The following is a 21,255-nucleotide window of genomic DNA, read 5'->3' as shown; positions in this document are numbered from 1 at the left end:
AATTTCCATTAGCTCGACGCATGTCTATGATAAGCACGAAGCTACCATACACTCACAAATTTATGTATAACTGGGCTATCATTCACACTGATTGATGATCATGATTGTAGAAAAGAACTTTAGAAGTTCCAACTGCCAGTGAGTTGTCTACTTTAAAAGTTCTCCATTCAAGTTGACTTAGAATCAAAGATATGGCGCACATCATTTGTTGGCCTCTCTTTCGAGACTGCATATATCTAATTTATTTTGAGGATTTCGTTGATGTAAGCGTAAATACAACTGAATAAGAAATGCCGGTACTTTGCTATGCAAGGTTAGGGTATACATAAGCTTGATATATATAAATAGAGAATTATATTTTGGTAAAGGGAGTATGTGGGGTAAGGCGGCTTAGAAGCTATCCTCGTTTGTGATGAACTCGTCGCGTATCTTTTGCAGCTTCGTGATCAGTTCCGCCACAGACACCTCGCCGTGCACCTTGTTGTCTCGGGTGCGCACGTTCACCGTATTCGAGGATCGTTCTTTGTCGCCAACGACCAAAATGAAATTGAATTGTGCCAATTGAGCGTTACGAATCTTCTTGTTCATCGTGTCGCCAGCGTCGCAATCGACTTCGCTCATAAAGCCAGCTGCATAGAGTTCATCGCGCACCGTCTTGGCATATTCATCATAGGCAGGACCCACTGGGACAACCATCACTTGACGAGGTGAAATCCAGAAGGGCCACTTGCCGGCATAGTTCTCCGTGAGTATGGCAATCATGCGCTCCACAGAGCCAAGGATGGCTCGATGTATGATAACTGGACGCTTCTTTTCGCCATCGTCGGCTATGTAATTGAGATTGAATCGGATGGGCAACTGGAAGTCCAGCTGTATAGTGGCGCATTGGAATGGACGTTTCAGTGCATCCATAATGGTAATATCAATTTTAGGTCCATAGAAGGCGCCATCACCGGGATTCTCTTTCCAGGGCATGCCAAACTCATTGAGCGACTCGGCCAATGCCTTCTCAGCGGCATCCCACTGATCTAGTTCGCCCAGATACTTGTCTGGCCGAGTGGACAGCACCAGCTGAAAGGAGAAGCCAAAGATAGTATACACATGGCGCAAAAAGTCCAAGGCACCCTTCATTTCGCTCTTGATCTGCTCGGGAGCGCAGAAGATGTGCGCATCATCCTGCTGGAAACGGCGAACGCGTGTCAATCCAGTCAAAGCACCCGAAAGCTCATTACGATGAAGCACGCCAAAGTCAGCCATGCGCAGCGGTAGCTCACGCCAGGAGCGATTACGATTGTCGAAGATCAGGCAGTGGCCAGGACAATTCATGGGCTTCAGAGCGAACTTCTCCTTCTCCGCCTCGAACGAGAACATGTTGTCCGCATAGTGCTGCCAGTGACCGGATGTCATCCAGAGTTTGGCATTGTAGATATTCGGCGATATGACCTCCTGAAAGCCGCGCTTTCTGTACTCGCCGCGTATCAGATTCATCAACGTGTTGTAGATATGTGCGCCACGTGGCTGAAAGAAGCACGAACCGGGCGACAGTTCATGGAAAAAGAAGAGCTCTTGCTCGCGCCCAATCTTGCGATGATCCCGCTTGGCGGCTTCCTCCTGCAGTTTCTCCCATTCTTTGAGCTGCTTAGGATCTGGGAATGAGATGCCATAGACTCGCTGTAGAGTCTCGGCATCTGCCTTGCCTTCCCAATAGGTTGACGAGTTCTTGGTTATCTTCAGTGCCTTCACCTTGCCGGTGTGGCGGACATGCGGCCCACGACACAGATCAATCAAGGAGCCACACTTGTAGACTGTGGTGCGATCTGTGGTCACCTTCTCATTGAGAATGCGCACCTTGAACTCATTGTACTTAAACATCTCAAGCAGATCCGATTTCTTCATCTCCAGACGTTCAAAGTTTTGCTTCTCCTTGACAATCTGCTTGACCAGCGTCTCCATGGTGCCATAATCGTTCGTGGAAATCTGAAAAGAATTTCATTAATACTAAATATACGTTTTTAAGCTTAATCCTCTTACGCCCTCGCCCTCCAGATGCATGTCGTAGTAGAAGCCATTTTCGATGGGCGGACCATAGCACAGATGTCCGCCATAGATGCGTTCCATGGCCTCGCCCATAATGTGAGCTGAGCTGTGCCAAAAGACTGCCTGTGCATCGGGATCGTCAAACTTGAGCAACTGCAGGCTGCAATCGCCTTCGAGGACACGATCCAAATCCCAAACCTCACCATTCACTTTCGAAATGACCGTATTATCGGCCAGACCCTGGCTAATGCCACGTGCAACATCATAGGGCGTCGTCTCCCAGGAGGTGGCATCCACCTGCTTGCCATCAGGCAACGTTACTTTGATGGCTGTGCGCGGCTTGGCAGCCAATTCAGCTTCATATTCGGCCTTGCATTTGTTCCAAAACACATTACGTTCCTCGATATACTGGGGCCATGGATTAAGCTCTGTGGAGCAAAGATACCGTTAGTAAGGGGCCTCTCCATAAATACAATGAATGCCTATCGCAGCATTAGTATACAAATTTCGGCAGAGCTCGTTGCGATATTTTATATCGAAATATCGTACAAAATATTTTATGTATAAATTATAATAATTACCTTTGCGACTATCGCCACCGCCTGCAGCTGGCTTTTCCTTTTTCTCCTTCTTCATCTTGGCAGCCTGCAAAGCGCACAAAACAAAAATCAATAAAACGCAATAGTAAATCAGAAAAACTTGAACAAATTGAATTTTGAAGATGCTACGTAGACAACATACACAGTTAGGAAAGCAATTATTTATAATGAAATTTCGATGTCGCTTATTTTTTGTTTTCCCGTTTGCACAGTTGTCACACACGAAAAAAGTCCCAAGTGACAATAGCAGTGTTTTCGGCTCTTTGATTTATCAATTTTCGGTAGAAGCTGATGCAATAGGACAGACAAGTTAAGTCAGTGTGGCAGAAGGAAAGGTATTTACGACTCTAATTCCAGCTGAAGTTAGTGACGTCACAGCAACCGGCGGCTGTGATTCATTTTAGCAATTGACACACGCATGACAATGTACACACACACTCACACGCATGTGAATACATACAAACAGACAGACACACACTCATGCCTAGGTGTATATGATGTGGCAATAACAGTTAAATAGTTAGATTGAAAACACAATTGGGAGCGGGAAAACCAACCAATGTTGCGTAGCACCGACTGCTGCGTATGCCTTGCTGTTGTTCTTGTTGTTGTTGTTGTTGTATTGACTGCTGTTGAGTTTTGCTCAGCGGTAACGCTCGAATATTGTGCAATGTTTTATAGCTGGTGCCTCTAAATGCAACAACGAACGGCAACACTTTTAACATAACTTAATTACGTTTATGTTCTAATACACTTGTGATCCAATTAAAAGATTTTAACATGCCTTTTGCTTATTCAAATCCAAATTACTTAATTCCGACACCACGTTGTCACCCATTCCGATTCCACGTTGTTGTTGCTTTGCAGAATGCTGCGGCTGTTAACTCCGAATGTGCTGTGAATGTTATTAGCAGTGGCACTAAGTTATAACAGAAATTGATGTAGCTTAGTTTCAGCAAATTCGTCGAGCCGGGGTTTCGTTTACATCGAAAGTACTTTAGTTTACTTTTTATAAATGGGGCTCACGTGATTTGAGGGTTTCAGATAGTAATTCTGCAGGATTACTATTTCATTTAAAAAAGAATAATAGCTTTTTTATTTAAAATAAAGAAATAGTCGCTAACAGCGCTACGTGAGTACAAGTTCGCGGCTATTAATTGCGAACCATCGTTAAAATTTGAGATGAGTCAATGATTGGTCAAAACTATCGATTATATATCGTAAATAATATCGCACAACGAAATTAACTCAGAGACTGCGGGCGATTTAAATTTGTGTGCTTCCAATATTTGCAAATTAAAAAATTATTAAAGACATTACGAGTATAAAACTATTTTATTACAATAAATTAAAAAACTATACCGTTTTTAAATTAAATAAAAATATAAAAAGTGTTTTCGTGATATGAAAACTCAAATAAGAATTAAGTTAATTTTAAATATGGACTTTTATGTTCCTAAGGCAGTTATACTATAGAAATGGTATAAATGTTTTGAATATGTTAAAAATACCAAGTTATAGCATTGTTTGAAAAGAGGTGAATTTTTGGTTCATTCAGTTAGGTCACACTGATAGTTCGTTGTATCAGTATTTTTTATAATTTCGTGGCGTGTGTTTGGGCCTCGCTGTTGCTCCGCTTGTTTCTCGGGTGTGTTTTTATGTTTGTGCGAAGGCGCGCGCGTATGTGTACATGCGTGTGAGAAAGAAAGAAGCCGCAAAGGAAAAGCCGTAACCATTTCTTAGAAATCTTATCAATGAGTTTTTAGCTGGCGTCACAGTAGGAAAATGCTAACGCATTTTACAGGTCTTCTTCGCTTGTAGTTCGCTGCAGTTGTCGCCGTTGTTGGTGCAGTAGTTATTTGTTTGTGTGTGTTTGACGCCGTCGCCAGCGTCTCTGCTACCACGCCCACACTCACAAACACACAGCATGGCAGCCACGGTGTACAAACGCCTACACAGCGGAGGCAGCCTCCTCACCTCCACAACTTCGCCCGCCCCCGTAGGCGGCACGTCACCCATGCTGGGGCACTCGCAGCTGACGCGTTCGCTGGAGCGAATCCTCGAGGAGGCCCACTTTAGCGGCGAATTGATACTGACTAATCGCAAGCTGAAGGATTTTCCCAAAACAGGCGCAAAGTTTGGCCTCACGGATACCGTTATTGCAGGTGCGTTACTAATATGCCCAACCCCCAATCGCTGGGTGCGGTTTGCGTCTTTACATTTATGCTTAAATCTCCTTTTGTTCGCTTGAAAATCAATAATTTGCAGCAGCCCGCCGTATGATTGCTCTCTCGTTTGCTCTTGCTCTCTTTTGGTAGTCTATCTTTTTCCCTCTCTTAATGTCGCCTTGTCCATCTGCAGCCGTTTTATGACTTTTTATTGCGTTCGCACGCACTTGCCTACGCTCTCCTGCTCGCCTCTCCTCAGCTCCTCTCTCATTCTCTCGCTCTCTCCCATCAGGAACCGTAATTATTGCAGCTGTTTTTACCGTTTACTGCTTTTCCATTTGCATTCTGCACTATTCGCATTTCGGGTGGGTTTTTTCAGGCGTTTCTGCTGCTTGTTTCAAGTTCAGCCAACTTTCGTTTTTGTTGTGCCCGAAAAATGCAGTCAATACACATAGAAGCGCATACACACACTTGCACACCCACTCACCCACCCAGTTAACTACCCCGATGAGCGAACCATCTGTTTTAATAAGTAAAATCGATGCAGGACGTCGATGTTCAGCTGTGCGTGTTGTTCGCTTCCTCTTCTTCCATTTCATCTCTCTTTTTTGTTGTCGGGCATTTACCAAACCGTAGAAAAAGTTTAAATATAAATTTAGTCTTTAACTAAAAATAAATTTCAATATTATATCATTGTTATAAATAGAAGTGCTTATTTTTATTGGATGCAATTATGCATTTGCTACTCTAACCACTAAAGTAGTTTTGTATACCCTGTAATTTAGAGTTTCTCTTATATGCTATGTACTCTTTATGGCGTTGATATTAAATGATTTAAGATTATCATATTCTCATTTGGTTCAGTTGGTGAGGTGGATTGGCTTGAACTAGCTCAACGAACTAAAGAACTAAATTATGAATTGAGTAGAACTACAGCTAAGTTAAGAGTTTTACTGTCAGAAATTGCTAGCCTAGTTACTAGTTTTATAAACTATAGACGTCCACAAAATTCTTTTGTTCTCCTTCCTCTTCTATTTGACATATCATATATCAGTTCTAGCTACTCATCTGTAGTTAATTTATGCTCCAGTTGAACTTCCGTCTTTAGTTGAAAGTTTTGTTTGTGGTTCAATGCGTTGGAACGGCTTTCCAATTGAGTCATCGCTCACACACGTTCATGTGTGTGTGTGCGAGTGTGCGTGGGCGTGATTAATTAGCAATTAAAGCCATTCGCCCCTTTTGGTGTGAACATCATTATAAGACCCTCCACCTTCCAGTACATAATGAAGTCGTTTTGTTGCTAAATATTTGTCAATTATGTTGTGCCAATAGAGGTGAATGGGCAGAAGTCGAAGAAGAACCTTTGTAAATCTGCAACCCCTGAAAAAACTGGCAAAAGGTGGCAACATCGCCTCGAATAACCACTTGAAAGAAATCAATGAGAGCCATAAAGAATTTTTTTGCTTTCGCTTCTTTTTCTTTTGCTTTTGCCAACAACCCTTGGGGATGTTAAAGTGGAGTGGGGGAGCATGTGTGAGGGGGGCTGACTGGCTGTCAACGTTTCCTAAAACGATTTGTTGTTGTGGTCTGTGCTACCCACTCCTCTCAATTTTCCTTCCAGCCCACCTTCCCCTGCCTTCCACTGCTTCCAGCCAAAAGTCATTTCGTTTTCACTGCAGTCGCCAGCCTGCACGTGATTAAGACGAATGTCACGTAAAGCAAACAACGAGCAGCAGACAAAAGAGATGAAAATAGGCAACTGCAACTGAAACTGCAGGCAGACAAAATTGTCTCGGCGACGTGCAGGAAATTGTTTAAAATAATTGCAAGCTGCAAAAAAATGAAACGAAAATAATCAACTAAAGTAGTAGAAATAATGTGAATATATGTATGTACGTGCATAAAAGAATCAACATAAAAGTAACTACAGATAAAAGAGCAGTAGCAAAGGCTACGTAGGCAGCAGCAGATGCAATGAGAAAGATATAGAACTAGAAATGGAAATACAAAAGTGCAGCAGAAGAGAGTAGTGGATAGCAGTCGTTAAATGAGTAGCAGAAAAGGTTAGCATGCAAATACAAAAATGTAGCAGAAATGAATAGCAGTAAGGATAGTAAAGTAGCAGAAAACGTTAGCAGCTGCGCAGTGACGTTTGCAGCTGCTGCCGCCGCCAGTGTTGCTGTGCGGCTAAACAAGAAACAAGAAGTTGCTGTTGTTGTTGCCAAACAAAACAATTTCAAACCGAGCGAGGGGGCAAAGAGAGACAAAATTATCGCGTGCATGTGTGTGTGTGTCGTTGTAATGTGTAAATATGTAGCCGACAGTTTTGTAGCTATTTTTTATTATTATTTGTTGCTCTAAGCACGCAGAAGAGAGGAAGTGGAAGCGACTTTGTCTGCTGCGGTCGGGCTGGGCTGGGCACGTCGTCTGCGCAGTGGCTGTCAAACTATGCTGCGTGCTTTGCATGAGCAATGATTGACAGCTAGAGATGAGACTTGAAGGCAGCGATCGTGCATTACGTCGAGCACTGCTCACGAACAATGCAATTCAAGCTAAATTTCACTCTTGTTGCGAATTGCAGCCAATGCGCAATAAATGAATATTCCTCATAATATTATCTAATAGTTCAGCAACAATGCTTTCTATAGATAAATGTTCAAGCATATTTCAGAATTGAGGCCAATTGGCTGCAAACTTGACACAGAAAAATGGACGCTCATTGTGTCTGTTCATTAATTGAGAAGTGTAAGCTATATTTAATGGTTTCACGATGTGTGGCAGCAGAGGCAGCAGCAAAAAAAAAATAGCTGAAGCATAAACAAAGTGAGCGAAGCACGCGCGCCCCTAGCACTACTAGAACTACGTTTATGCGCAGCAAAATAGGATAAATACAAATATCGCGATACATAAGCTTATAATATATATGTTGCAGTGCTCTCTAGTGGGATTTCACTGTATTTCAATTTAAATGCTAACTAGATGAAACGGTGCAATTGTATTACATATTGCGATAAGCATATCTTTAGCAATCAATCATTGTGTAAACGTTGTATTGACAGCGGCAGCTTAGCTGGACAGCCGCCACTGGAAGTGCAGCTCGTATCAGCTGACAACAGCAGCAAATAAATTAAGGGCAATAGCCACAGCAACAATAACAAATTAAACACACGCCAGACAATTTCCAGCCGCTGTCGATGTGTGTGTGTGTGTGTGTGAGAGCGTTTTTACTGCTGGGGAAAAGCGAAATGCTTGCAGCTGGTATATGCTGGAAAAGCGCAAAAGAAATAACAACAAAAACTATTAAATGCGCTCAATATTTATTTTATTACTTGTTTACCGTTAGTGCAAACACAATGTTAAGTTTACAAAATGATTAAAAATGAAATATGCGCAAAAATTTCAGAGCACCAAACAAACACAGCTGTGTGTGTGTGTGTGTGTTGAGTAGCTGATGAGTGGGCAACAGTTGATGGGGGAAGCAGAGTTTGGGGGTATCTTCTGCTTTCCACATGAAATCGAAGCAATTGAAGCAGGCATCGAAGCGAGCATTATTATTGTTGTTGTTGTTATAAATGTTTTGATTGCTTGGAACTTATTGGAAGATAGAGTGAAGAGGGTAAACCATATGGAAACTGTATTGTTTGTATTCTCAGCTGCATATTGACAAATCGAGTTTACTCAGCGATAAAGCAAATAGTTCCAAAGTGTGGGAAATTTTAGTTAAGCTATTGCAAAAATCATGCATAAAAATATATTTAAAGAAATTTGAATAAAATTCTATTGAATTAATTGAACATCTTGTGAACTAGTAAAGATTCGGAACTAGTTCATCTTGTGAACTAGTAAAGATTCGGAACTAGTTCAATTTATCTAGTATATTAATATAAACTTCTGGATTTGTGACTTATTAAATTTGTGTGGTATCTTGATATGAACCACTACGGAACCAGTTCCAAATTTTGATTAATTTTATTTGTGGTATTTCAATATGAACCACTTGTGAAGCAGTTCCGATTTTGACTTATTTAAATTTTGAGTTCATTTGAGCCAGTTCCGATTCATGACTAGCTAAATTCCTTGTAATTCAATTTGCGAAGTAGTTCCAATGTATGACTCATTTAGATTTGCTTTTTGCATCTTCATTGAACCAGTTCCGATTCATGAGTAGTTTAATTTCTGGTAAATTCATATGAATCAGATGTGAACGAGTTTGAGATCGTAACTAATGCAATTTGTGTGTGTTCTCTTGGTCTGCACCACCTCTGATCCAGTTCTGATTCAGGACTATTTTAATTAGCGTGGCTTTATAATGAACTACGTTTGAATCAGTTCTAAAATGCTTTGTATTAGAGTCAGTTATATCTTTGATCTTTCTTTGTCTTCACGTCTAAATCTTTGTATGTGCTCATGTTCCATATAAAGTCTGATTACTAAGTGTGACCATATTTATAGCATATATAGCATAGCTTACAATCCAACTGTATAGCCATTTATTATACCATAAAAGCCGCTTCCAACGGGTAACTTGAATGCTTTGCTCTTTTTCTCCATCATTCCATTATGATTCACAATTCCAAGCGTGTGCCCAACATCATCATCATCGTCATCATTGCTGGCGAAAGCCCAGCCATAAAACTTACTAAATTAATTTCAATAAATCCATCAATAGAGGAGGCCACACCACAGCATGAACCAAGCTGTCGGAATTGCCAGTCACGAGTGGCAAATGGTTCCAAATTTGTCGTGGGGGCCCAAACTTCCAAATAAGTGCGGTCGTTGTCGTTGTTGTTGTTGTTGTTGTTGCTGTTCTCTTTGATTCTTTTAGTCTGGAATTTGGCGCCATCAAATTGAATTTTTTGTTGCTTCCGTTGACGCCCTAAAACAATAAATGGCTAGCCATAGCTCTTGGCCTGCACTCTCCTGCACTTATGCCGTATATATATATATATATGCTGCTATAAATGTGAACCTTACTCTGTGAGTAGATTCTTCAATATTTATGAGCTGTGCTGCAGGTGTGCGACATTATTCTCGAACTGCTGTGATCCAATTCCCAATTTTGATGTCGCGACAACCGTGCAAAACTGACAAAACTCAAAGTAATTTAGCTGGGAGTGACTGACTTGAAAATACCTTGCATCTCATGCATGTTTCGAGCATGCCAAAGCGATAAGCTTAAACGTGTCTAGCTGGAGGTACCTTGAGAAGGAATATTATTTATGAGAGTCAATGCAGATAATTTTGGTATCTTTAGCTTTCATTCTTAATAGATAAGATATAACTAAGCAAACCAAGTCGAACTATTGAAAATAAAGAACTGAGATAAAAAAATAAATATATTTATATTTATATACAATTTTGCTGTTTATATTATACTCGGATATATCATTATATAAATTCTATATTATGTCATTGATATATACAAATATTTTTAATTTCATGTCGCAAGTCTGACTGCGATACTTACTCCAGCTGCTACATACACCAACACAACGACATAATACCCACTGTAAACATTTTTAAAGGGCATCGAAAAAGAGAAACAATTTGATTTATTTGTGTGTTTGCTTTATGTAGCCCCAATTTGTTTGCGCATTGCGTTTTTGGCCAGGAGCCAATTGGCGAAGGCAGATGTAGATGCAGAGTCAGAGTCAGAGGCAGTGGCAGCCCCTGATGTGACTTTTAGGCGCGTTGCATGCAGCATGCGGCAGGTGGCAGTTCCAGCTAGCCGCTGCTCGATATCGCGGATGCTGTGAGGGAAATAAGCGCAAATACAATTTCCGCAAGCTGCAAAAGCTGATAAGCGGAGATATCAACTGATTAAAGCTGATGATGTCACGGCGCGGCAGTCCTTGACACATCCTGTTGGCTGCTGGCAAAGTTTATTCAACCGTCGCCGCTTGCCATGTGGGTGCAGCAAAGTGTTGCAACTGCAGGCAATGCCATCTTAAGCGCTGCCTTTGTCTGCATTTGTAAGCAGCTAGGGGCGGGGCAGATGGCATGAAGGGGTTGGGCAGGAGCAGGCCAGATGAAGCTTATGGGGATTACGCTGCTGTGAAGCCATAGCGAGAAGCTACAAAGGCCGCGCCCCAACGGCTGCCTGCCTCTTTGTTGCTGTCGATGAGAGCTGAGCGAGGCATAAAGCAAATTTTCATTCGTAGGTTGGGGAGCCACTGGCTGTGTGCGTAAATCAACAACAATAACAACGACAACAGTAACAACAAATGCCTCAACGGCTGTTGACAGCCAGTTTTTAGCGTTGAGCACTTGGAAGTGGCTGATGGATTCACATTTCTGGTTTTGCTCCTCAAGAGCATTGCATAAGCCACATGAAGGCGAATAAAGTCATATTCGCAATAGTCAGTGTTCAGCAACTAGCTCCAATGACTTGGAACTAGTTTAGCGAGAGCTTAAAACTTGTTCCTTACAAATTAGCAACATTTTGAGCTAAAAAGTGAGCTCAACATAAGTAGAAAGTGCAATAGCTGCTGTTGCTGAACTAGTTCCAAATACGTAGAACCCGAACAGCAGTGTGAGGCAACTAGTTGCAAAGACTTTGAACTTGTAGGGTATCAAATTGAGTGAGTGTATAAAAAGTCTTTTGGTTATCAATCAGCATCTGAATATAGCGCGCAATTAGTATTCACAATAACCAGTGTTGAGCAACGAATTACAGCTAAGAAGGTTTCAAATGAAACTATAAACTATAAGTGAGCTAAATATATCTTAGTTAATTTCTGATAAAAAAGTGATTCACTTACAGAAAAAAATCCAATGCTATTTCTATAAAAGTTAAATAAAAATGCTGGTCAAGCATTTTTACTTCAATTTTACATATGATATCATCGCAACATTATTTTATGGGCATTCAAAGTGTTTTTAATAGGGCACAAACAAGTTTATAAAACTCTTAGCACTTAGAGAGACTTCTTAGACTTAGGAGCAGCATTTAAGAACACTTTTAAGCCACTTTTCGTGCTCACCCAACAATGAAAATTCCTTTGTTAAAAAGAAAATCCGAAATTAAGTTTAGAATTGAGGAATTTTCAGACATAAAACTGCGCAGCTGTTTATAGAGGGCTTACAGTCAAAGAGAAAACCCGAAATCTTTTCCAGAATTGAGGAATTCCTAGACATAAAACTAAGCAGAGCTAATCAGCTCTTCATATACTTCAAGGTACCTAGCACAGCTACCTACACATTATCCAATCTGCCTCTCAGCCAAATTGCTTTGTACCTAATCTACGCCCACTCCAAAGAGAATTTAAACAACTTTACGCACAATTTCGTGTACACAATAAATTTGTTTTGTTTGCCTCGTCTTTTTTAACAGCATTGTCTGTGCACGCCATGCGCAAACCGCCCAACCACTGCACCACTTGCCCCGCGCTCATTTCGCATGCAAATTCATTTAGTAAATTAATTGCCCATTCCAACAAACGGGGAGCGGGCCGGCAAGCAACGAGTGGGCAAATCGTAAATTGCCGGCAGATTGAGGTCATGCGCTCCACTGTGGCGCAGTAGAGTTGGGAGTTGATGTTGGAGTTGCGATTGGCATGCGTGCCCCAAGCAATGTTGCAGTGATAAGGGAAACTGTGAACACTTTCCGCGCCTTCTTTTCCTGAGTGAAACTGAGAACTCTTCAGCTTCCTCCTCTTCCTTTTATTCTTAGGGAAAACTGAGAACTCTCCCCCATTTCCTTTTCCTACCCCACGGCCCGCCCCTCTTCCTCCTCCTCCTTCTGGCTGTCCCTTCTGCTGTGTGCGAACAAAAATAAACAAGCCAACGCGCCCCTTTTGCAGCTTTAATTAATGTCGCTCCCGCCTTGTCTTTTACAGATTTGTCCCGAAATAGATTTTGTGAGCTGCCTGAGGAGATCACAACGTTTGCTTTTCTGGAGACGCTGATGCTCTATCATAATACCATACGCAGCATACCGGAGTCTGTGAAGCAGCTCTCCTCGCTGACTTATTTGGATCTGCGCAGCAATCAGCTGAGCTCGTTGCCACGCGAGATTTGTTTTTTGCCTCTTCAAGTGCTGCTCGTCTCGAACAATCGATTGGCCACGCTGCCCGATGAGCTGGGCCGTCTGGATGAGACGCTCACGGATCTGGATGCCTCCTACAATCAGCTGACCGCCCTGCCCGTTCGTCTGGGCGAACTGCGCACCCTGCGTTCGCTCTCGCTGCGCAGCAATCAGCTGCTCTATCTGCCACGCGAGGTCACCTGCCTGAGCCTGGTCTCCCTGGACGTGAGCAACAATCGCATAGCCAGTCTTCCTCTAGAGATAAGGCACATGAGCACATTGGTGGAACTGCAGCTGGAGAACAATCCTCTGACCTCGCCACCAGCAAGCGTAAGTACAAATGACTCTGATCTATTTGTCATAATATTATCTATTTGCAGAAATATGCCATAGCTATACAAACCTGATTAGATAGCCTATCAATGCTACACTTTATTTATATAGCCGACTCAGCTGAGAAATGACCACATTTGCCTATTCAGATTGACAAATAGAAGAGTTTTAGCAATAGAGAAATAGTAGTAGAGTTGTTATTGGTAGAGTTGTCTAGTAGCAGTAGAATTTTAGTAGTAGGGAAATAGTAGTAGATTAGAGAAAATTGAGTGGTATTATCAGAGTAGTACTAATAGTAGTAGAGCTGTAATATAGGAGTAGAATTATAGTAGTAGGCAAATAGTAGTAGACTTGTGAAAATTGAGTATCATTATCAGAGTAGTACTAATAGTAGTACAGCTGTAATAGTACACTTATAGCAGTAGAATTTTAGTAGTAGAAAAATAGTAGTAGATTTATGGAAATTGTTGTAATATCAGATTAGTAGTAGTAGTAGACTCATAGGAGTAGAGTTTTAGTAGTAGACATTTGGTAGTAGAGAAATAGTAGTAGATTTGTTGAAATTGGGTAGTATTATCTGGTATTATCAGTAGACTTGTAGTAGTAGAACTTGAATAGTAGGCAAATATTAGTAGATTTGTGAAAATTCAGTAGGATTATCAGAGTAGTACTAGTAGTAGTAGAGCTGTAATATAGGAGTAGAATTTTAGTAGTACGGAAATAGTAGTAGATTAGAGGAAAGTAGTAGTAGTAGAGCTGTAATAGTAGACTTCTAGTAGTAGAATTTTAGTATTAAGGAAATAGTAGATTTATGGAAATTGAGTTGTAATATTAGATTAGTAGTAGTAGTAGAACTGTAATAGTAGACTTGAAGCAGTAGAATTGTAGAGTTAGTATTTTAGTAGTAGAATTTTAGCAATATAATTTAAGTAGTGGAGTCTTAGAGGGATGACAGAGTTATTTGTAAATAAGCTTAAATGAACTGGAACTTATAATAAACGATTGAACTAATTCAGTGATCAGTGAACAATTCAGTTCATTTGAATCTGTTCAATTGGTCAGTCGCGACCTTTCCATAAATATTCAGTTGGCTAAGCGTAATTCTATTTGGTCAACATTTCATTCTTTAACTTCGAAGCTGCTCATGAACGATAGCTTTCAGTTGACTTAGTTACTGGAACTAGATCCTACAGCTCTACTTTTATTTGAGTATTTTATTATGTAGTGTAGAACCTGTACAATCAAATTTAGTACCTTAACAACACATGATGTCACATGAGGAATTTACAGCTCTACTATTTTGATTTATTAACAATAACTCACTTCCTCCCTTTTATACTTAAATTTGGGCACCTCAATTACCAACGTTATTATGCTCCTAGTTCCAATTAGATTGCAGTTTCAAATTAGAACTAGTTCAATTGTTATACGACTTGCAGCAGAGTTCCTATACCGCATTCAATTCAATATTCGATTCTCCACTTTTAGCTCTGCATGCGGGGCCTGGTGCACGTTTTCAAGTTTCTGGAGACGCAAGCAACCAAGGAGGAGAAAGGTGCTCGAGCAGGTGGCAATTATGACGGCTACACGACATTGCGACGTGCGCCGCGTCACAATTCTAGCGGCAACATGCTGGAAACGACGTCCACGCAACGACACGCCGTGCGACATCAAATCGATTCGGGCTACAGCACCAGCGACGGGTTGGACAAACGCTGGTCGCATGATGCGCCCGGCAAGTCGAAGACTGATTCGCCGTTGCATTGTGCCACGCTACCTCGCATGGTGCCGTCCGCCAGCAACAATCAGCAGCAGCAGCAGCAGCTGCTGATGGATGCATCGCTCACCTCAAGCACCAGCACCATTGTGGATGAAAGTCTGACACTGAGCGCTGGAGCTTCTCCCATTTCCTCGCCCAGCAAGCGTTCAATGGAGCATATTAGCTACGCGCACTCGAACAGTTCCAGCAACGGCTCATCTCCGGACCAGGACGAGGATCTGCTGCTGGACCATCATCAAGAGCGCAGCAATGGCAAGTCAATCAAGAGTCTCAGCAACATACAGACCTATAAGTAAGTCTTAGAAAGGCAAAGTTTCAATAAATCTAATCAAAAATGTTTGCAGGGAATATAAGGATGCATTGAAGCAGCAGCGCAATCAGGAGATTAGCGTATATAAGCAAAAGCATCCCAATGCGAACTCCAGTCCCAATGAGGAGGAGCTGCCACGTCTCACCAATGGGTCAACGGCCACCCTGCCCAAGTCCATTATGAAGCAACCCAGCAGCAATGGCAATAGCAACAGCAACAGCAACAGCAACAGCAACAGCAACAGCAATGGCAACGGCATCGATGATGTGGTCATACCAAAGAAACCTATACAAAAGGTGATACCTTCACGCAACACGGAACTGATGTCATCATCAGTAAAATCACCAGCCGAGGGCAATGGCGCCAATTGTGTAGGCTACGTAAAGCCTCATAGTCCATTGAAGAATGGCATTGGGGTGCTTACAAACAGCAACAGTAACAACAATGGCTGCACCACCAAATTCAATGGTAGTGGCGGTGGTGCGGCTGCTGCTGCCACTGGAAGCAACGTACTAAAGTCACCTGTGAGCAGTAGCAGCAAATTGGGCAACGTTAAGACACCACGCACAGTCACCTGGAATCATGATATACCTGCCGAGAAGCTGAGCTTCACCATGCGAAGAGAGTTTGATAGACAACGCGAGGAAACCGAACTCATGTCGCAGCTGCGCAGCGTGAGTGATGATTGATTTCATAGTTGAAATCAATTCTAATTTATCTACCTTTGCAGATTATTGAAACGCGACTAAAGATGACGCTGCCCGAGGACATTGCATCGGCATTGACGGATGGCGTTATACTCTGCCATTTGGCCAACTATGTGCGTCCGCGCTCTGTGGCCAGCATACATGTGCCATCGCCCGGTGTGGTGCGTATTGTGGTTCGCTTGTAGAGTTAGCAAAGCAATTGTGGTGCAAACGATTTAAGATTCAATTAGAAGTAAATCTTTTATGGCTTTATGAAGTGGATGCGAAACCGCTTCAATGCCACTTGAAAGTATAACTTAATTAGTCTGAAAAGTGAGCTCTGTATTTTATATACATTTATCTATTATCTTAACCGCGTACCACATATTTATTTGCTTTCACTCTACATCAACTTGAAATATATATATTTTATAAATTTATGCTAATATGACGTTTCTCTGTAGAACAAACTGTCCATGGCACGCTGTCGACGCAATGTGGATAATTTCCTGGAGGCCTGTCGTCGCATTGGTGTAGATGAGGTGCGTATTTCACACTATATTGAATAGCTACAGTCTTACCTCTAAGTTAGTGAACATTGTCATTTGGTTGTGGGGCAATTGAAATGCTTTTTAGTGCCCAAAGCTTTGTCGCTTTTGTAGTCAATTTATATTTAAGAGACACTTGCCCTTACCCCTACTCCACACAAACACACATACACTCCCAAACACACACATACACTTTGAAAAAGAAAAAAAAAATGATGCATAAAATCTGTTATTGGTGTTGGTTGCAGGAGTTGATTTGCTCCTGTGCAGATGTTGTGCCACAACAAAACGAACAACCACGCGCTGATGATGACTATGACACTGATGTATATGTCAATGATAAAGACAGCAGCTACAACAACAGAAAGAGCAACAGCAGCAGCGGTAGTAGCAGCAGCAACAACAATAACATTGATACTATTGCTGGGCGGCAACAAGTGCCAAATGCAGTTGCCCTACTGCGCACAGTGGCCGCTTTGATAGCTCTCGATGCGAATCCACATCATCAGCATATGCGCTGCCTGCAACAGCAGGAACAGTTGCAGCTAAAACTGCAACAGCTGCAGCAAGAGCAAGAGCAACAGCCACAGCCAGAGCAAGCACCAAACTCCTGCACCAAACAGCCAGAACAGATGTTGCAGCAACTAGATAATGTTATGTATGAGAATTGTGTGGAAGCGCATATGTCTGATGATGATGTAACACTAACAACAGCAACTTGTATGCTGTATGAGCCGCCAAAGCAACAGCAACTGGGTGCAATGGGTCAGCTGCTGCGCACAGCCAAACTGAAGACCTACGAGAAGATCAAGCACAATCTATGGAATGCCCATGGCCAAAATAGTTTTCAATTGAACAACAACAATCGCATGCTGCAAACGATTATCGAAAGCGAACACGATGTGGCCGCCGCTGGACCGGCTGGCCACTATCATCTAATTGACGAGAAGCAGCAGCAGCAGCAGCATCAACAACAGCAGCAGCAGCATCAACAACAGCAGCAGCAGCAGCAACAGCAACAGCCAAAGGAGGAGAAGCAGCAGTCCACAGTGAAATCTCTTGCCAAGCGCATTGAGTTCTTCGAGCAGCAGCCCAAGCTGGAGGTCTTCAGCATCTATCGCATTGATGAACAGCAGTCGCAACTGAAGCAGCTGAAGCAACACGAAGCTGGAACTTCGTTGCTAAAGCACGATTCCCACACACTGACGATCATATTGTCGTGCGTTTTCATAGTCACCTTCCTGTGGCTCGTCTTCTTTCCATTGCCCGGCTAGCACATATAGTAGTTATATAGTCTATATAGCTGCCACTGCCTTTATGTATTGCCAATAGTTTTAAGACAGCTTTTATGGCGCTTTGTACTAATCAGAAAAACATTTACACATTTAACTCTCGTAGTTGGAGTTCTTGAGGCTGCTTTTAAGTATTACGCAAAAACCTAGTTGTTAATTCCATAAACCCAAAGACTTTGTGTACTACAAGAAACATTGCGGGTATTCCCACAAATTGTATTTGCTATCCTGTGAGATTTATGTATGATTTACATACGTGAGATTATAAAACATCCAGTTTCATCATTATCATTTCAAAAGTACATATTTTACTATATGTATTTGCTATCCTGTGAGATTTCTAAGCATTCATGACTATGTATACTATAAAGTGTAAAGCCAAAACCTATATTGAGGGTATTCCCATAAACCTATATACCAACCACATTATAAAACAGTTCATCATATACATTATTTTCATTTAAAAACTATATCCATTATATATATATATATAGAAGCCAAAAGCTATGCCTATTCCTAATTGATAAGTTACAACGAAACTAAAAAAAAACTTGATTTGCGATCCGTTTGTTAGTTGAACTAAGTAGAAAGTAGAGAGGTGTGTTTAACAGTTAGGATGGAAGGATATAGATAGTTATATAATACATATACGGATTGTTGTTATTGGAACAGGCGTTGCGTTGTACGGTTTTAACTGAAAGCAGGGACACAAAATAGTTTGTAAAAAACCAATCGTGAAATAGATATAAATGATATAGAAAACAATTGGAAAGCATCAGCACAATGCGAGGGCAGTTTAAGGATCAATCAATTAGTTTTTTTCGAACTACCATCGTAGTTAATTATATAGATAACAATTCAATTCAACTTCAACAAAGATCAACAATATATATGCATACTCGAAAGCACAATCTTTTGAACAGTCTATTCAACGCACAGCAATTCTCATCTACAATTTGACACAAATAGTGCCTTTGACTGTACAAATATAGACAGTCAGAATCAGCTATATATAACTCTACATATTTATACATATATACAACACGCACACAAGCAATATTTCTCGATTTTGTTGCCAAGACACACATTATTTGTATTTTATGAGTGAACTCTCTTTTCCCGATGACTATAACTGTATTATTTATAACTAAAATGGAAAACAAAATAACTATATATAACATTCCTAACTATATCGATATAATTTAACTAAAATTTATATACATACATATATGTAAGCTTATATAGTGCATAAGTACTTAACGAAACTCTCGATGAAAGGCTAATCAAATTTCTAAAAGAAACGCACACTCGAAAACTTGAATAGTTATTTAAAATTAGTTATCAAGTACTTAAAACAAACAAACATATTTATATTTTGTCTAACAAAATTGGAAGCGAAACCCCAAAAAGAGGAAGATATATAAACATTCAGGCAGCTATAAGAAATGCAAAAAAAAAACAATTTATATTTATATATATAATAAATTTAGTAATAGTCTTTAATTTTTATAAACAACATTTAACAAAGACAAGCTATGCCCTATATATATATATATATTCATAAGAACTTTTCCAACACTGTAAACGCAAAGGAAAACAATCAAAAAATTATAAAGAAATTATAATCCATATATTTATGAGATACAGTGAAACATTTTTGATATGTATAATGAAGCCAAACAACAAGCAAAGTTGCATTTATTCTAGGAAATTCTCTATATATACACTGCACAGTGGAGCAAAACTTCCATTTATTCTTTAAACCAAATGCATTTATTGTAAGCATAAACAAGAACCATGCGCAAATGTCAAAGAAGTACATATATATATACACACATATATATATATATAAATGAAATATAAAAAATATATGAAAAGCAAAACTAGTTTCTATGCCCACAGTGCTTGCGCAGTTTGATTGCAACTGTTGCCTTAGCCAAGACACGCACCCCGACACAGTGACGGCCAAACCGTTGATTATGCTTGTGCTAGAAGTCGTTTGATGTAACTTAACTTTGCTGTGGATTTTTGTGTTTTTATTAATAATTGAAACAAATTTTTTTTTTGCACACAGAATCTAATTTGCTGCGCAGCCGATGTGCTTGAGGGCAAAGGTGCCGTCCAGGTGTCCATTACGGTGGGCGAGCTGTTTCGATTGCATGGCAGCGGCTTAGTGGAGCACAGCAGCGGCAGCAGTGGTGCAGCCACGCCCACAAAATCACCAACCAGAACAACAACACGTGCCACGCTGTCGCCAACGCCGCTAGTCTAGATGAAGCAGGAAAAGTGAAAGTGACAGCCGAAGCTGAGTGTGCAGGAAGCTTCCTTTTGATGCTGCCCACACACACACACACACACACAGAAAGACGTGAACCAAATGGATAAAATACTTTTAAAACTTTTTTGGAAGAACTTATATAAATAATACACACACACGGGTTTCCTGCATAACTTTGAAGAGTTGTAGCCAACAGTTAGTAGTTACATTTATTATGTCATATGCTTTGTTAAACTTCATTTAGGTATGTAGTTTATTTATTTATGTAAATACAACATACACACACACGCACACACTCTCACACACAGCACAATACAATGAGACCAAAAAACCAGACATAAACCAACGAATTTGAGTTAGTCACAAAGAAATATTTATAAAAGTTTATCATATGAATTTATAGACACACACACACACACAAACAGACATACATTTACACATATGTATATTATTAGTTTGTAAAGTGCATCTCAAACTGTATGCCATTTGTTTCTGTTATATATTTAATTGCGGTTTATCTACTCAACTCTGGCCAAAATTAAATGAAATACTGTTTTAAGTATGAAACATTCAATATGAACACATACATATATATACCATTTGTCAAGTACATATATAAATAGATATATATGTGCATATATGAGTAATTTGATTATGTAGCTTAGTCCTAACGTTAGCTGTGCTCACTTTTCTACACTTTATACGGAGCGAATTATGCACGAAGTCTTCGAATATATCAAATAAAAATGAAAAATTGTAATACGTAAAGACTTTGAGACTCTGGTTTTATTTCTCTTCATATTTCCAATATGTCAACAAAATGTATAACGAGGTGTGTTCAAAAAGTATCTGCATCTATTGCTTGGCCTGAGACTAGACACTAATGATGCCCCCTCTCTATCTCTATCTCTATCTCTATCTCTATCTCTATCTCTATCTCTATCTCTATCTCTATCTCTATCTCTATCTCTATCTCTATCTCTATCTCTATCTCTATCTCTATCTCTATCTCTATCTCTATCTCTATCTCTATCTCTATCTCTATCTCTATCTCTATCTCTATCTCTATCTCTATCTCTATCTCTATCTCTATCTCTATCTCTATCTCTATCTCTATCTCTATCTCTATCTCTATCTCTATCTCTATCTCTATCTCTATCTCTATCTCTATCTCTATCTCTATCTCTATCTCTATCTC

At 40.5% G+C, this 21,255-nt stretch overlaps 2 protein-coding genes across 6 annotated transcripts; one reads left to right on the top strand and one right to left on the bottom strand.

Annotated features, from left to right (window-relative positions):
* Positions 1-204: 204 nt before the first annotated feature.
* On the bottom strand, positions 205-3,711 carry LOC111595017 (threonine--tRNA ligase, cytoplasmic). 2 transcript variants are annotated; one of them, XM_023308526.2, is made up of 4 exons: positions 3,421-3,711; positions 2,619-2,682; positions 2,032-2,465; positions 205-1,977 (listed from the first exon to the last, which is right to left on the bottom strand). In XM_023308526.2, the coding sequence occupies exons 1-4, from the start codon at positions 3,472-3,474 to the stop codon at positions 391-393; spliced, it is 2,139 nt and encodes a 712-aa protein (XP_023164294.1). In that variant the 5' UTR covers positions 3,475-3,711; the 3' UTR covers positions 205-390. The 2 variants fall into 2 exon arrangements, with proteins under 2 accessions (XP_023164294.1, XP_023164293.2); XM_023308525.2 differs by having other exon boundaries at positions 3,194-3,494.
* A 515-nt stretch (positions 3,712-4,226) lies between these two features.
* On the top strand, positions 4,227-20,778 carry LOC111595008 (leucine-rich repeat and calponin homology domain-containing protein 4). 4 transcript variants are annotated; one of them, XM_023308511.2, is made up of 8 exons: positions 4,227-4,801; positions 12,643-13,160; positions 14,652-15,235; positions 15,288-15,927; positions 15,984-16,121; positions 16,404-16,481; positions 16,736-17,706; positions 19,854-19,932. In XM_023308511.2, exons 1-8 carry the CDS (start codon positions 4,564-4,566, stop codon positions 19,858-19,860), a joined length of 3,174 nt encoding a protein of 1,057 aa, XP_023164279.2. In that variant the 5' UTR covers positions 4,227-4,563; the 3' UTR covers positions 19,861-19,932. The 4 variants fall into 4 exon arrangements, with proteins under 4 accessions (XP_023164279.2, XP_023164278.2, XP_023164281.2 ...); XM_023308513.2 differs by having other exon boundaries at positions 4,228-4,801; positions 16,736-17,737; positions 19,854-20,778; XM_023308510.2 differs by lacking the exon at positions 19,854-19,932 and having other exon boundaries at positions 16,736-18,851.
* Positions 20,779-21,255: the final 477 nt, after the last annotated feature.

Source organism: Drosophila hydei, unplaced genomic scaffold (assembly GCF_003285905.1).
Source record: "Drosophila hydei strain 15085-1641.00,03,60 unplaced genomic scaffold, DhydRS2 tig00008114-arrow-pilon, whole genome shotgun sequence".
NCBI lineage: Eukaryota > Metazoa > Arthropoda > Insecta > Diptera > Drosophilidae > Drosophila > Drosophila hydei.
The sequence above is the reverse complement of the archived record's forward strand: the minus strand, read 5'-3'. Positions and strand labels throughout refer to the sequence as shown.

What these genes read in the sequence shown, in the direction of transcription:
- LOC111595017 (XM_023308525.2), bottom strand. Translation starts at nt 3,361, where the DNA reads ATGTTAAAAGTGTTGCCGTTCGTTGTTGCATTTAGAGGCACCAGCTAT. An exon ending in GTCGGTGCTACGCAACATTG is followed by an intron (nt 2,683 to 3,193) that starts GTTGGTTTTCCC and finishes TGCGCTTTGCAG; the next exon opens with GCTGCCAAGATGAAGAAGGA. An exon ending in CGGTGGCGATAGTCGCAAAG is followed by an intron (nt 2,466 to 2,618) that starts GTAATTATTATA and finishes TTTGCTCCACAG; the next exon opens with AGCTTAATCCATGGCCCCAG.
- LOC111595008 (XM_023308513.2), top strand. Translation starts at nt 4,564, where the DNA reads ATGGCAGCCACGGTGTACAAACGCCTACACAGCGGAGGCAGCCTCCTC. An exon ending in CACGGATACCGTTATTGCAG is followed by an intron (nt 4,802 to 12,642) that starts GTGCGTTACTAA and finishes TGTCTTTTACAG; the next exon opens with ATTTGTCCCGAAATAGATTT. An exon ending in ATGTGCCATCGCCCGGTGTG is followed by an intron (nt 16,122 to 16,403) that starts GTGCGTATTGTG and finishes GTTTCTCTGTAG; the next exon opens with AACAAACTGTCCATGGCACG.